The sequence below is a fragment of the Ceratotherium simum genome, chromosome 5 (genome assembly GCF_057802395.1).
Source record: "Ceratotherium simum simum isolate JZ-2026a chromosome 5, ASM5780239v1, whole genome shotgun sequence".
Taxonomy (NCBI): Eukaryota; Metazoa; Chordata; class Mammalia; order Perissodactyla; family Rhinocerotidae; genus Ceratotherium; species Ceratotherium simum.
This window is the reverse complement of record NC_141904.1, coordinates 16,053,504-16,069,279: the sequence shown is the minus strand read 5'-3', so window position 1 is coordinate 16,069,279 and position 15,776 is coordinate 16,053,504. Positions and strand designations below refer to the sequence as shown.

The 15,776-nt window shown below is 37.0% G+C and overlaps 1 protein-coding gene across 2 annotated transcripts in view; it reads left to right on the top strand.

The window, feature by feature from the left end:
- NCK1 (NCK adaptor protein 1) overlaps positions 1–15,490 on the top strand; it is a 69,739-nt gene extending 54,249 nt beyond the window's left edge. For both annotated transcript variants that reach the window (XM_087430524.1, XM_087430525.1), the window contains exons 3-4: positions 10,163–10,872; positions 13,489–15,490. In XM_087430524.1, coding sequence (XP_087286650.1) covers positions 10,163–10,872; positions 13,489–13,683 — 905 coding nt within the window. In that variant the 3' untranslated portion in view covers positions 13,684–15,490. The remainder of the gene's footprint in view (positions 1–10,162; positions 10,873–13,488) is intronic.
- The last annotated feature ends 286 nt before the right edge of the window (positions 15,491–15,776 follow it).

Sequence of the window (15,776 nt, the reverse complement as noted above, 5' to 3'; positions counted from 1 at the left end):
TTGTTAATTACAGCCATTCTGAATGGCGTGAGGTGATATCTTGCTGTTGTTTTGATTTGCATTTCCCTAATAATTAGTGATGTTGAACATCTTTTCATGTGCCTGTTGGCCATCTGTCTTTCTTCTTTGAAGGAATGTCTGTTCAGATCTTTTGCCCATTTTTTTAATTGGGTTGTTAGTTTTTTTGTTGTTGAGATATATGAGTTCTTTATATATTTTGGATATTAACCCCTTATCAGATATATGGTTTGAAAATATCTTCTCCCACTTGTTAAGTTGTCTTTTCGTTTTGTTGAGGGTCTCCTTTGCTGTGCAGAAGCTTTTTTCTCAGGATTCCTTTCGCTATTCGGGTTCTTTTGTTGTTCCATATAAATTTTAGGATTCTTTGTTCTGTTTCTGTGAAAAATGTCGTTGGAACTTGGATAGGGAATCTATAGATTGCTTTAGGAAGTATGGACATTTTAGCTGTTAATTCTTCCAATCCAGGAGCATGGAATATCTTTCCATTTCTTTGTGTCATCTTCTATTTCTTTCAGCAATGTTTTATAGTTTTCAGTGTACAGGTCTTTCATCTCTTTGGTTAAGTTCATTCCTAGGTATTTTATTCTTTTTGTTGCAGTTGTAAATGGGATTGTATTCTTTTTTTTTTTTTTTTGGTGAGGAAAATTGGCCCCGAGCTAACATCTGTGGCCAGTTTTCCTCTTTTTGCTGAGGAAGATTGGCCCTGAGCTAACATCTAGGGCCATCTTCCTCAATTTTGTATGTGGGACGCTGCCACAGCATGGCTTGATGAGCAGTGCATTGGTCCATGCCAGGGATTCAAGTCCGTGAACCCTGGGCCACTGAAGCAGAACACACGAACTTAACCGCTATGCCACCAGGCCAGCCCCTGGGGTTGTATTCTTAATTTCTCTTTCTGTTACTTCGTTGTTAGTGTATTGAAACACAACTGATTTTTGTGTGTTGATTTTGTATCCTGCAACTTTACCATATTCATTTGTTATTTCTAAAAGTTTTTTGGTGGATTCATTAGAGTTTTCCATATATAAAATCATGTATCTGCAAATAGTGACAGTTTCACTTCTTCCTTTCGAATTTGGATCCCTTTTATTTCTTTTTCTTGCCTGATTGCTCTGGCTAGGACTTCCAGTACTATGTTACATAGGAGTGGTGAGATTGAGCATCCTTGTCTGGTTCCTGTTCTTAGAGGGATAGCTTTCGGTTTTTCTCCATTGAGAATGATACTAGCTGTGGGTTTGTCATATATGGCCTTTATTATGTTGAGGTACTTTCCTTCTGTACTCATTTTATTCAGGGTTTTTATCATAAATGGATGCTGTATCTTGCCAAATGCTTTCTCTGCATCTATTGAGATGATCATGTGATTTTTATTCTTCATTTTGTTAATGTGGTGTATCATGTTGATTGATTTGCGGATGTTGAACCATCCCTGCATCTCTGGAATAAATCCCACTTAATCATGGTTGTAAGGCAGAAGGTGTGAGGCGTAAGTTTTAATAAGGTTTTGGGAAGAAACTAGCAAACGGGTAAACTAAGTCTTGAAGGTGGAAACATTAGCTATTCAGGGGATTTAAGTAGCCCATTTTTATTAAAATTTTTGGTAGTTTAAGTGCAGGGCATTATAGAACATTTACTATATGTACTGTGCTATTACTTTATATTATCTTATTCGGTTCTCACAACACTCTCATGCTCAGTTCTGTTTTCTCCATTTCTAAGCTCAGAAAAGTGAAAAAGCTTGCTCAAGATTCTACAGTTAATAAGTGGTATTGCTGAGATTTGAACCCTAAAGATTGATTCGAACTCTATGCTGTTTTCAATAATCTATACCATAAGCTTGGAGAGGAAGGCTGAGGACATTCTAGATAGGACTGTAGATTCTAGGCAGAGTACTTCTCTTAATTTGATAGGCAATGAAGAGCCACTGTTTGCTTTTGAGCAATACTGTCATGTGATTGCAGCTATATTCATAAGAAGATTAGACTGGATAATATGGATGATGGGTTGAAGTGGAACAGATTGGATTAGTAAGGAAACTAGTGTAGAGGGTAGTGAAGGCTCAAGCACAATTATGGGCCTGAACTAGCGCATGAATAGTGGGAATGGAAAGCATCTCACTCTAAGGATTTGACGTGGGAATCTTTTATGAAAAAAATTTTTCTGAGGTAAAATTCGTATAACGTAAAATTAACCTTTTCTTTTTTTGAGAAAGATTGGCCCTGTGCTAACATCTGTTGCCAGTCTTCCTCTTTTTCTTTTTTTCTCCCCAAAGCCCCAGTACATAGTTGTGTATCATAGTTATAGAGTTGTAGCTCTTCTGTGTGGGACACTGCCTCATCATGTCTTGATGAGCGGTGAGTAGGTCCACACTCAGGATCCGAACTGGTGAACCCTGGGCCACCCAAGTGGAACACGTGAAGTTAACTGGCCCCAAAATTAACCATTTTAAAGTGTACAATTCAGTGGTATTTAGTACATTGACAATGTTATGCAACCATCACATCTGTCTAATTTAAAATGGTTTTCATCACCCCAAAAGGAAACCCTATTCCCATTAAGCAGTCACTCCTTGTTACCCCCTCCCTTCAGCCCCTGGCAACCACTGATATGCTTTCTGTTTGTATGGATTTACCTGTTCTGGCTATTTCATATAAATGGAATCATACAATATGTGACCTTTTATGTCTGTTTTTTTTTACTTAGCATACTATTTTTGAGGTTCATCCATGTTGTAGCATGTATCACTACTTTATCCCTTTTATGGCTGAATAATATTGCATTATATGGATATACCACATTTTGTTTATCCATTCATCTGTTGATGGATATTTGGGTTGTTTCTACCTTTTGGTTATTGTAAATAGTGAAGCTATGAACATTTGTGTACAAGTATTTGAATACCTGTTTTCAGTTCTTTTGGGTATATACCGAGGAGTGGAATTATTGGATCATATGGTAGTTCTGTGTTTAACATTTTGAGGAACCATCAAACTGTTTTCCACAGCACTTGTGCCATTTTAAGTTTTGACCAGCAGCATAAGAGGGGTTCCAGTTTCTCCATATCCTTACCAGCACTTGTTATTTTCCGTTTTTTGGTTTGGTTTTATTACAGCCATCCAATACCAATGAAGTGGTATTTCATTGTGGTTTTGATTTATATTTCCCTAATGACTAATGATGTTGAGCGTCTTTGCATGTGTTTTTTTTGGCATTTGTGTATCTTCATTGGGGGGAAGTGTTTATTCAAGTCCTTTGCCTATTTTTGTTTTTCTTTTTGTTATTAGGTTTTAAGAGTTCTTTATATGTTCTCGATATAGACCCTTATCAGAATTATGATTTGCAAATATTCTTTCTTAGTTTTCTGTAGGTTGTCTTTTCACTTTCTTGATAGTGTCCTCTGCACATATGTTCTTTATTTTGATGAAGTAGAATTTATCTTCTTTTTTTGGTTGCTTGTGCTTTTGTGTTAAATCTAAGAATCCATTGCTAAATCCAAAGTCATGAAGACTTTCCTTTATGTTTTCTTCTGAGAGTTTTAAAGTTTTAACTCTTATATTTTGGTCATTGATCCATTTTGAGTTAATTTTTGTATATGGTGTGAAGTAGAAGTCCAATTTCATTCTTTTGCACGTGGATCTCTAGTTGTCCCAGCACCATTTGTTGAAGAGACCATTCCTTCCCCCATTAAATGGTCTTCACACCCTTGTCGAAAATCAGTTGACCACAGCTGAATGGATTTATTTCAGGATTCTCAATTCTATTCTGTTGGTCTATATGTCTGTCCTTTTATGCCAGTACCACACTGTTTTGATTACTGTGGCTTTGTAGTAAGTTTTGAAATTGGGAAGTGTGAGTCTTCCAACTTTGTTTTCCTTTTTCAAGATTGTTTTGGCTATTTGGGGTCCCTTGCAATTCCAAATGAATTTTAGGATCAGCTTTTTCATTTCTGCAAAAAAAGGATATTGGAACTTTGATAAGGATTACATTGAATTTGTGAATCACTTTGGCTAGTATTGCCATCTAAAAATATTGTCTTCAAATCCATAAACATAGAATGTCCATTTGTTTAGGTCTTCTTTAGTTTTTTTCAGCAATATTTTGTCAGTGTACATGTCTTGTACCTCCTGGATTAAATTTATTACTATTTTATTCTTCTTAATGCTATTATAAATGGAATTGTTTTCTTAATTTCCTCTTCAGATTGTTCATTGCCACTGTATAGAGATACAACTAATTTTTGTGTGTTGATTTTGTATCTTGCAACTTTGCTAAATTCATTTATTCTAACATTTTTTTTGTGTAGATTCTTTAGGATTTTCTATATATAAGATCATGTCATCTGTGAATAAAGATTATTTTACTTCTTCCTTTCCAGTTTGGAGATCTCTTATTTCTTTTCTTACCTAATTGCTCTGGCTAGCACTTTGAGTACAGTGTTGAATAGAAGTGGTGAAAGAGGACATCCATATCTTATTCCTGATCTTAGGGGAAAGCTTTTTCCCTCTTTGACTATTGAGTGTGATGATAAGTGTGGGTTTTTCATCATCAATTGAGATGATTGTGTGTTGTTTTTTTCCCTTCGTTCTATGAATGTGGTGTATAATGTTGATTTTCACGTGTTGAACCACCTTTACATTCCTGGGACAAGTCCCACTTGGCCCTGATATACAGTCCTCTTAACATGCTGCTATATTCAGTTTGCTAGTATAGATGATCCTTAGTTTTTACAGATTTCGTATTTGTGAATTTGCCTACTTGCTAACATTTATTTGTAAGCCCCAAATTGATACTCACAGTGCTTTTGCAGACATGTGCAGGCAAAAAATTTGAGTTGCGTGATGCACATGTTGCCAGCTGAGGTCAAACAAGGTGATTCTCTGCCTTCTTGTTTCAGCTCTCATACTGTAAATAAGTGTCCTTTTCACCTTTTAGTGCCATATTTTTTGCATTTTTTTTTCCTTGTAGTTTTGCTGTTTAAAATGGCCCCCAAACATAGTTCTAAAGTGTGGTCTAGTGTTCCTAAGCACAAGAAAGCTGTGATTTGTCTTGTGGGAAAATATGTATGTTAGATAAGCTTTATTCAGGCGTGAGTTATAGTGATGCTGGCCGTGAGTTCAATGTTAATGAATCAGTAATTTATATTAAAGTGTCTTTAAAGAGAAACACATAAAACAAAGTTATGTCTTGATTGATTGACAAAAATGTGAACAGACTTGCAAGACCTGCTCCTGTATTTCTCCTAGGAGCAGTGGTTCAATATCTGCTAATTGAATATTTGTGGTGACTTTATAGAACATAACTACCATGAATAACAAGAATTGACTATTTTGTTGAGGATTTTTGCATCTGTTTCTTCTTAAGTCAGTTTTGGTAATTTGTGTGTTTCTAGCAGTTTGTCCTTTTCATCTAGGTTATCTAATTTATTGACATATGGTTGTTCATAGTGTTTTCTTACTCTTTTATTTCTATAAGGTCTCTAGTAATGTCCCCACTTCGTTTCTGATTTTAATAATTTGAGTCTTCTCTCTTTTGGTCAGTCTAGCTAAAGATTTGTCAATTTTGCTGATATTTTCAAAGACCAACTTTTGGTTTTATTGATTCTTTGTTGTTTTTCTATTCTGTTTATGTTTATATCTGCTCTAATTTTTATTATATCCTTCCTTTTGCTGGGTTTGGGTTTAGCTTGATCTTTTTGTAGTTCCTTAAGAAGTAAATTAGGTTATTGATTTGAGATTGATTCTCTTTTTTAATGTGAGTTTTTAGAGCTTTAAATTTCCCTCTGAGCACTGCCTTTGCTGCAGCCTGTAGGTTTTGGCATGTTGTGTTTTCATTTTCATTTGTCTCAAAATATTTTCTAATCTCACCTGTAATTTCTTCTTTGACTCACCAGTTGTTTTAAGTGTGTCGATTAATTTCCATATATTTGTGAATTTTCCAGTTTTCCTTTCTGTTATTTCTAGTTTTATTCCATTGTGGTAAAAGAAGGTATTTTATATGATTTCAGTCTCTTTAAATTTATTCAGGCTTTTCTTTTGGCCTCACATATGGTTTATTTTGGAGAGTGTTCTATGTGCACTGGAGAAGAATGTGTATTCTGCTGTTGTTTACCAGTGTTCAATATATATCTGTTAGGTCTCTTTTCCTCCTCTTTTGCTGAGGAAGATTGGCTCTGGGCTAACAACAGTGCCCATCTTCCTCTACTTTATATGTGGGACGCCTGCCACGGCATGGCTTGATAAGCCCGTGCATAGGTCCGTGCCCAGGATCCGAACCCGTGAACCCCAGGCCTCCAAAGCGGAGCGCTCAAACTTAACTACTATGCCACCAGGCTGGCCCCAAACATCTTAATTTTTTAACAATCAAGTTTTAACTAATACAAACTTAGCTTCAATAGTATTCAAAATTCTGTTCCTTTACTGTTCCATCTTTATACATTGTGTGCCCATTAACCTAGATTTGAAATTATTGTTTTACACATTTGCATCTTAAATCATATAGGAAAAAAAGAGGACTTAACAAGCCAAAAATGTAATGCTACTGGTTTTATATTTATGAATGTAGCTGCCTTTACCATTGTTCTTTATTTCCTCATATGACTTCAAGTTACTGTTAAGTGTCCTTTCATTTCAGCCTGGAGGACTCCCTTGAGCACTTCTTGTAGCACAGGTGTAGTGTGACACACTCCTTCAGTTTTTGTTTTTCTGGGAGTGTCTTAATTTCTCCTTTGGTTTGAAGGATAGTTTTGCTATTATAGAATTCTTGATTGACAGTTTTTCTTTCAGCATCAGATTCTACCCCTCCCTGGGGTTTGTTGTTGCTTCTTCTTATGGGTGGTGGTTGTTTGCTTGTTTAGTGACTTTTCTAAGCTATTTTTGTAAAGTCTATCTTCTTTGTTATGTGGCCACTGAAGTCTGTGTTCTGTTTGCTTAGTTGTCAGCTAGTGTTTTGACAGTTTCCTTAAACACCTGGAACCAAAGAAAAAGATTTTAAAAAATACTCTTCCAGCACTTAGCCAGGCCATTTACAACTATGCCTTAGCCTCCACTTACTGCTTCTTCAGATCCTGAAGGTCAGGCATAGGTGAAAGCTTAGGGTCTTCTCAGGCCTTTGCTGAGCATGTGTCCAGCCCTGGCTATGTGCGTGTTCTTCTTGATTCTCTGTTATACACAGGAGCTTTTAAAAGCCCTTATTACCACACATATATCCTTTCCCAAATGTTTTCTTCCCAGTTTTTCAGTCTGTCTGTTCCTTGTCCCAGTTATTGTCCCTTACCCCAGGCTGTTTCATCGGTTAAATGATGTCAGTAAAAGACACTCTAGCCCTGGGAATTCTCCAAGTTGAGTGAAACCAACGCAAGACAGTGTGCTGGTCTTTCAGATAGCTACCAGACAGCTTGCAACCCACAATCACAATTCTTTGAGAATAAGATCTGTATTGCTCCCTCTAGGATTAGGAGTGCAGGTTGCTGTCCTCATAGCTGCCACTGATTTGGGATGTAAGAGATGGTAGGCGGGAGACTTAAAATGCCACAGTGCTGTCTTACTACAAAGCAGCAGCTGCTTTCTTCACTAAGCCTTGCCCTAGTTTTTGTAATTTTTTTACTAGATTCCAGAGTTCTGCAAAAGTTGATTCTGACAGTATTTTCCAGTTCATTAATTACTTTTTTGGGAGGGATGGAGCCCTAGAATTCCCTATTCTGCCAGAAGTCCCTGATGTTGGGATTTTTCAGGATGATGATACCATTAACCAGAAGTAAGGAAATTGGGAGAGAGGGAGTTGATTATGGATATGGGAGAGGTTATTTATATTTGGACATGGGTGATGTATTTGAGGTGCTGATAGTACAGTCTGTAGATGTCTAGTGACAATTGGAATTGTAGTGCTTGCATTCCAGAAAGAGGTGAGAGCTGTAAAGAGACCTTGGAAACTTCTATATAGAAGTTATAGAAAATGAAAGTGTATGGTTTCCTTGAAGTAGAGGGCAAGTCCAAGCATGGCATCTTGGGAAACACTTTAAACTAAGGAATCATTCACTTATTCATTCAGCAGACTTTCACTTTGTTCCTACTATTAGTGTAGGTACGGCTAAGCGCTGGAGATACAGGGTAATAAGATCCAGTTTTCTGCCCTCAGGAAGCTCACTCTCTTACTAAGGAAGATGGACAAGTGAACAAGTACAATGCAATTTTATAATAAGGTTTAGAAGAGGCATAGAGAATATTTCAACTGGACAGGGACCGTAAGAGGCACATAAGAATATTTAAACGGGTCAGTAGGGAAAACGGGACTCTCAGGGAAGTTAGAGAAGGAGGAAATGATGGAGCGAGTGATCTGTGATCTTGGTTGCTGTATGGAGAGTTTGAAAAGACTGAGGACTCCAGAAGGTACTGATTTGTCAGTAAAGAGGTGAAACGGTTTTCATAAGTTTTACTTGAATAGTTTTGGTAGAATGGTGGCGATAGAGGACCACCTTATAAGAAGTTGGGAGTGAGTGAGTGAGTGGGGAAAAAGTTGAAGGAAAAGGGGAAGACCACTTTTTAAAGAATAGTGTAGTTTAAAAGGAGTAGCAGAGTTAAGTAACTTTATTTTGGAATAAAAGTAATCTGAGTGTGTTTTTAGACAGTGGGAGCTGAGTAAGAGGAAAACAAGGATGGCCAAGAGGCTCAAAAGAGGCAGGAAAGATGGTGTTAAGAATCCAGGAGGGGTGCTGGTCCCCTGGCTTAGCGGTTAAGTGCACGCGCTCCGCTACTGGCAGCCCAGGTTCAGATCCTGGGCGTGCACCGACGCACCACTTGTCTGGCCATGCTGAGGTGGTGTCCTACATACAGCAACTAGAAGGATGTGCAACTGTGACATACAACTGTCTACTGGGGCTTTGGGGAGAAAAAGGAGGAAAAAAAAAGAATCCAGGAGGATCAGAGGTTGGAAACTTGGGTGAAGAAAAACAATGAGGGTAATGAGAAAGAGTTTTGAGATAGTGAGAAGGTATTTGAGAAGTTTTACCTAGGAATACCTCAGTTTTCTCGGTAAAGGTAGAACAAAAAATCTTGTGCTAAGAAATGAGTAGTAGTGATAATGGCTGACTGAAGTTGATGTAGCATACATTTATAATAATAGTACCATTTGGTGATTTTCTCATTTCTTTCAACAAATGTATATTCAGCATCTGCTGTGTACTAAGTACTATATGAGATCCTTGGGATTATATCTGTGAACCAAGTAAACAAAAATCCCTGCCCTTGTGTAGCTGACATGAGAATGGGGTCAGGGGAGACAAACAAGTAGATAATATATTATTTTAAAATAAACATATGAGGTAAATAGAGCAACCTGGGTCTGGGAACTAAGGAAGCAAATAGGAGGATTACCCAGACCTAAATAGAGTTTTATCTTGCACATCAAGTTGTAATGTCAGTTTTTGTTTTATTTCTATACAGCTAATTGTGGAATCTAGATTAATAAAGTAAGACAAGAAGAGTATGGGTTAAGATATTAGATTGTAGATATGAGAGAAATAATCTATTTACATTTAAGAGAAAATTTGTTAATTTAGGACAACTTTATAATTATAAAGGCCTTTGACAAGAGAAAAGATGAGAAGGGTAAACTCTTATGTAATAACTGCAGTTAAGTGTGTGGTTATGAAAAGAGAATTTGTGAAGGGGGTCAAAGTACAGACTTCCAGGGGCTGGCCCGGTGGCGTAGTGGTTGGGTTTGCACGCTCTGCTTCAGCAGCCCAGGGTTCATGGGTTCAGGATCTGAAACCATGAACCTTGGGTGTGGACCTAACGCCATTCATCAAGCCAATGCTGTGGCAGCGTTCTGCATACAAGATAGAGGAAGATTGGTATGGAGGTAAGTTCAGGATTAGTCTTCCTCAGGCAAAAAGAGGAAGATTCTGCAACAGATGTTAGCTCAGGGCCAATCTTCCTCACCAAAAAAAATATATATATATACAAACTTTCAGTTATGAAATAAATAAGTCATGGGGATATAAAAAGAAAGAAAGATATTTGCTATCTAAATGTAAGGCTTAAAAGAACCACAGAGTTGAAGATCCTTTTTTAATAGTGAAGAAATTGGTTTTTTTGGTTATCAGTGGATTATATTCTCTTCTCATTACCCCTTTTTATTTAAACAGGCATTGGAAAAGTGAAAAGAAAACCTAGTGTGCCAGATTCTGCATCTCCTGCTGATGATAGCTTTGACCCAGGGGAACGGCTCTATGACCTCAACATGCCTGCTTATGTGAAATTTAACTACATGGCAGAGAGAGAGGATGAATTGTCATTGATAAAAGGGACGAAGGTGATCGTCATGGAGAAATGCAGTGATGGGTGGTGGCGGGGTAGCTACAATGGACAAGTTGGATGGTTCCCTTCAAACTATGTAACTGAGGAAGGTGAAAGTCCTTTAGGTGACCATGTAGGTTCTCTGTCAGAGAAATTAGCCGCAGTCGTCAATAACCTAAATACTGGGCAAGTGTTGCATGTGGTACAGGCTCTTTACCCATTCAGCTCATCCAATGATGAAGAACTTAATTTTGAGAAAGGAGATGTAATGGATGTTATTGAAAAACCTGAAAATGACCCTGAGTGGTGGAAATGCAGGAAGATCAATGGAATGGTTGGTCTGGTGCCCAAAAACTATGTTACCATTATGCAGAATAATCCGTTAACCTCAGGTTTGGAACCATCACCTCCACAGTGTGATTATATTAGGCCTTCACTCACTGGAAAGTTTGCTGGCAATCCATGGTATTATGGGAAAGTCACCAGGCATCAAGCAGAAATGGCATTAAATGAAAGAGGGCGTGAAGGTGATTTCCTCATTCGTGATAGTGAATCTTCGGTAAGTTGATTTTCAAAGGTAAATGGAAATAGAGCTCTGGGTATTAAAAAAAAAAAAAAAAGTAAATAGAAGATTAGACAGGTTAAGTGGCTTCCCTAAAATTAACCAGGTAGTAAGTTGGGACATAAGCATACATGTTCTGAAGCTAAAGTCAATGTTCTTTTCAACTGTATTTATTTTGAATAAAATATAGCCCTAGCAGTGATACTACACTGGATTATTTGGCCTTGTCTAGTTTTGTTGGTTTTGCATTCCTGAAATAATTTTCTGTTGCATTAAACTGAGAAGTTAACACTGGCTTCTTCATTGAGAGTAGAACAATGCAATAGACTAAGCTGGGAAAACAGTTTTAAGTTGCTTATTGGATGCACCATTATGCTTATAATAAAGGAAATCCCAAATTTAAAAAATTGATATTTAAGTTACTTCATAAATTGGTCGTTTGGAAGTTGGAAATACACTTCTATTATGTACCTCAAAAACCTATTTTAACATTCACTGTATTTGAATGCATTTGCTATAAAAGATAAATTCTATTCTAATACTAATAAAATTATAAAACCATAAAAATTGAATAAGAAAATTATGTGAGCTCTTTTGGGAACTCTCTGGGATATCAGCATTTGGTGATACTCATTTCCCTTAAAAATAGCCTTTATTTTTCCTTGATAAAGGATACCACTACTTTTCAGATCATGATTAGTACTGGCTTTGTTTGTGTGTATGTAGTTGTACAGAAGTGAATGTGTGATTGTACAGAAGGTTGAAAGTCAGAAGAAAACCTGTCAGTGTGAGTGGTGTGTGTGTGTGTGTGTGTGTGTGTGTGTGTGTGTGTATGTATGTAAGAGAGGGAGAGAGGAAATGAGAGGAGAGACGGAGATAATTGAACTGCCCAACGTGAAATTCAGGAAATGGGGCCTGTACAAAACCCCTGAGGAAGAGTAGGTGGTTGATGATAGGGAAGAGTAGTAGGGTTTGTTTCCTGTTGGATGCCTAACCTGGCCCTGCTTTCCAGGACAAGCAATGCGCAGAGGGGTTAGGAAGGGAGTGACCTTGGAGTGGGTAACCATAAGTATGGGATGTTTCCAAGAAGCCCACTGTTTGAAACTTTGGCAGTAACTGTGTAAAAAGAGGCTTCTGGGGTTGATATAGACATTCAGAAGAGTGTTAAGTTAAAAAAAAAAAAAAAAACGTAATAAAGTAGCTTGAGGGCCAGCTCCCGTGGCCTAGTGGTTCAGTTTGGTGTGCTCCGCTTCGGTGGCCCTGTTTGGATGCCTGGGTGTGGACGTACACTGCTGGTCGCTGGGCATGCTGTGGCAGCGGCCCACATACAAAATAGAGGAAGATTTGCAACAGATGTTAGCTCTGGGCAAATCTTCCTCAAGCAAAAAGAGGATGATTGGGGACAGATGTTAGCCCAGGGTGAATCTTCCTCAGAAAAAAGAAAGAAAGTAGCTTGATTGCAGAATACTGTGTATTTTCTCGTAGGTGACTGAGCATAGGTATTAGCCAAAATATATCATTAATTTTAGCAGTAGAATTTTTAAAGTAGGGGTGTCAAACAGGCATATATTGTTTGACCTACGCAATGTTTTTAAACGTTTGAATTCATTGTCAGTATTTAAATATTCGGAGATTTATTATAAAAATTCAGACATCAGACCTCCTTTCTAAAATCGGAAGGCCTCGGCCCAGTGGCGCAAGTGGTTAAGTGCACGTGCTCTGCTGCGGCGGCCTGGGGTTTGCTGGTTCAGATCTCGGGCACGCACTGACGCACCGCTTGTCAAGCCGTGCTGTGGCGGCGTCCCATATAAAGTGGAGGAATATGGGCACGAATGTTAGCCCAGGGCCAGTCTTCCTCAGCAAAAAAAGAGGAGGATTGGCAGATGTTAGCACAGAGCTGATCTCCTCACACACACAAAAAATAAAATAAAATTGGAAGGCCTGTCAACATTGAGCTCGTATTCCCACAAGGCAACAGTCGCAGCTCAGTGGCCACCTCCTTTAGACTGGCCATGCACTGTTGTTTCCTCCGTCTAGCCACCGTGTCACTTGTTTACATTTCTTTTTTGCCCCTTGTAGGCATTTGAGTTATGACCTCTCATTAGAGCTTACATTAATTCTCATTTTTGTGTCCTTCATCTTTGAGAATTGAGAGTGTTATCTCACTTACTCTGTAAGTACTGTTAGCTACTGATTGAAAAGGGGTGGATGTCTTGGATTTTTCACGTGTTTCTCCAGTGGTCTGACTGGAGAGAAGATACCTCTTGTGCTTCAGATGTTAAATGAAAGAATTTGCCGTGGGTGTTAGGTAGAGCATATTAGTTAAGTGACTTTGGAGTCTGACTGTTTGGGTTTGAATCCTGGTTCTGTTGTTAACTAGATGGATGATCTTGGGCAACTTAGCTTCTCTCAGCCTCGATTTTCTCATCTATAAAATGGCTTTATTTTGAGGCATAAAGGAGATAATCTCTGTAAATAATTTAGCATAGTGCCTAGTACTTACTTAGTAAGTGCTCAAGTGCTCAAGCACTTAGTAAGTGCTTTTATTGTTTATATAAAAATTCTAATTAATGTCTTTCAGTATGTTAACCCTACATGTTTTTTTTCTTTTAGCCAAATGATTTCTCAGTATCACTAAAAGCGCAAGGGAAAAACAAGCATTTTAAAGTCCAACTAAAAGAGACTGTCTACTGCATTGGGCAGCGTAAATTCAGCACCATGGAAGAACTTGTAGAACATTACAAAAAGGCACCAATTTTTACAAGTGAACAAGGAGAAAAATTATATCTTATCAAGCATTTATCATGATAACTGCTGACCAAAAGTGACTGCTACACAGCTATAATTCGTCATGTAATTGAAGACTGAGAAAATGTTGGTCCAATCGTACTTGATTGGAAATTGCTGTTTCTAACTCTGTATGAGAATTGACTATAATACCTAAGTATTTTTGTTATAACTCAGCCCATACAAATATACTATGTATGCAAAGCATCTGCATAGGGCACTTCCTTATCCTTGGTCTTCTGTTCGGTTTTTTTGCTGTTTTTGCTTCTAATATTAAGGTTTATATTTTGAAAAAATGATGCAGATTGAAAGTCTTTATATGGGAGAATTTCTTTGTTGCCTTTATTTCCTTGTAAGGGCACCATATTAGTCACTTTCACAATGGTTTCTCTTCATATAAAGTTATTATATCAGTATGTGACATATGCTAAAATAAATTTCTTGGAGAATGTTAATCTTTTCTGTGACTAAATAGCAATAATAAATGGAAAATTAGAAATTATTTTCAGGTATTATATTTGTCACAAGCCATTGTAAATATCGAGTATGTTGTGTCTGCCATTATTTTAAAAAATTCATTCAATGTAAAGCGAAACAAATGGAACATAGGTTAGAAAACATGTCTTGTACAATTTCAATTTTCAACTGTTGGAAACAAAAATCTCTAAATTTTGAAAAATGTTTTTTTGGTGCTTCTCTCTCATCTGGTTTTTCAAGAGAAAAAAGCAGTCAGTCACTGAGATATTTAGCTTTTCAAACTAAATGGATGCTCTAGTGTTATTTTTTCCCCTAATGTTGTGTTACCAAAGCATCTTGTATTAGAATATGTTATATCTGTGCCAATGTGGAATAAAGCTATGGCCAAGATTTGGGGTAAGAGGAGGCAATAAGATACTTAGTTTCCCCCCATCCGTAAACATCAATAATTATCAGGCATAGTATTTCTATTTTCTTTTCCTCCTTTCAGCTTTGAGTTTTGTTGACTGGGACACTAAAATTGATGTATACCTGGGGAAAAGATAAGATGTGCTCATGGTTAGAGAAAATTGTTTTTAAAATCTTATTTTTGCAGGTGCTTCCATCATGTTTTTGTTTACCAAGCAGAAGTTTGGGTGTATGGATGAAAGGTTACTAGAGAGTATTGAATCAACTTCTGTAGGTCACAGAAGAAAACAAGTTGTGTTTTATGGTCACAGCTTTCTTCTCCATTATTAATTCTGGAGATTTAAATTTAAGCAAAGCAACCTTCAATATTTTAATTGAAAATACTTATTAAAACCACATAACTTAGTAAATGGTAGGAAGTCATATGATATTTTCAAAAATTTCTCCAATGCTGCCTAAGCAAATGAATGTTTCCATTCCTTAATAATTAGAAACAGACATTTAATACGCCAGAATTACTGAGGTTAAAATTAAAATTGTCTAATTCATGAGGTATTTGGGTTTTTTAATTTGTTTTATTTTAAATATTTTTTTATTCTTTAAATCTTAAAATCATTTAAAGACTTATGTTGCCACTGGGTGGCAGCCCTGGCTTCTCCCACTAAGCAACAGGAGTCAGCAAATATAATTAAGATATTGATGTATAGTCTTTCATCTTCGTTACATCTGCTTTTAAAGCCTTTTCGTTCATGTTTCGTTATCTTTCTCAGTCCCCTTTTGTTTATTAGGGTGATTATTAGTAGGTAAGTTTAATGGAAATAAAAGTAATGTATGCTTACCTTTTTTGCTGTAAAGTCACTTGAATATAAATTGAAGGAAATAGTTTTAAAGTGGTTGTAAAATGACTGGGTAGTAAAAATCTTTTCATTTCATTTTAAACAAACATTCGATGATGGTTTCTTTTTGTTCTTCATCTCTGTGTTCTTTTTCCAGTCTTCTTTATAAAAAAAAAAGAATGTTTGTTAAAAAGAAAAAAGAGCAGTTAAAACTTTGTATCACAGACATGAGCTATTTGTAGCAAACCCCACTGAGCAGCAATGTTAAGGCTTTTAAGAAAGTAGCTAGGAATGGAGTAGCACTGGAAGCAGAAGGCATATTTCTCTGCTATAATTAGGTTTATAATAACTAGAGAGTTCCCAGATAGCCCATGTGTGCCAATAATACCTATT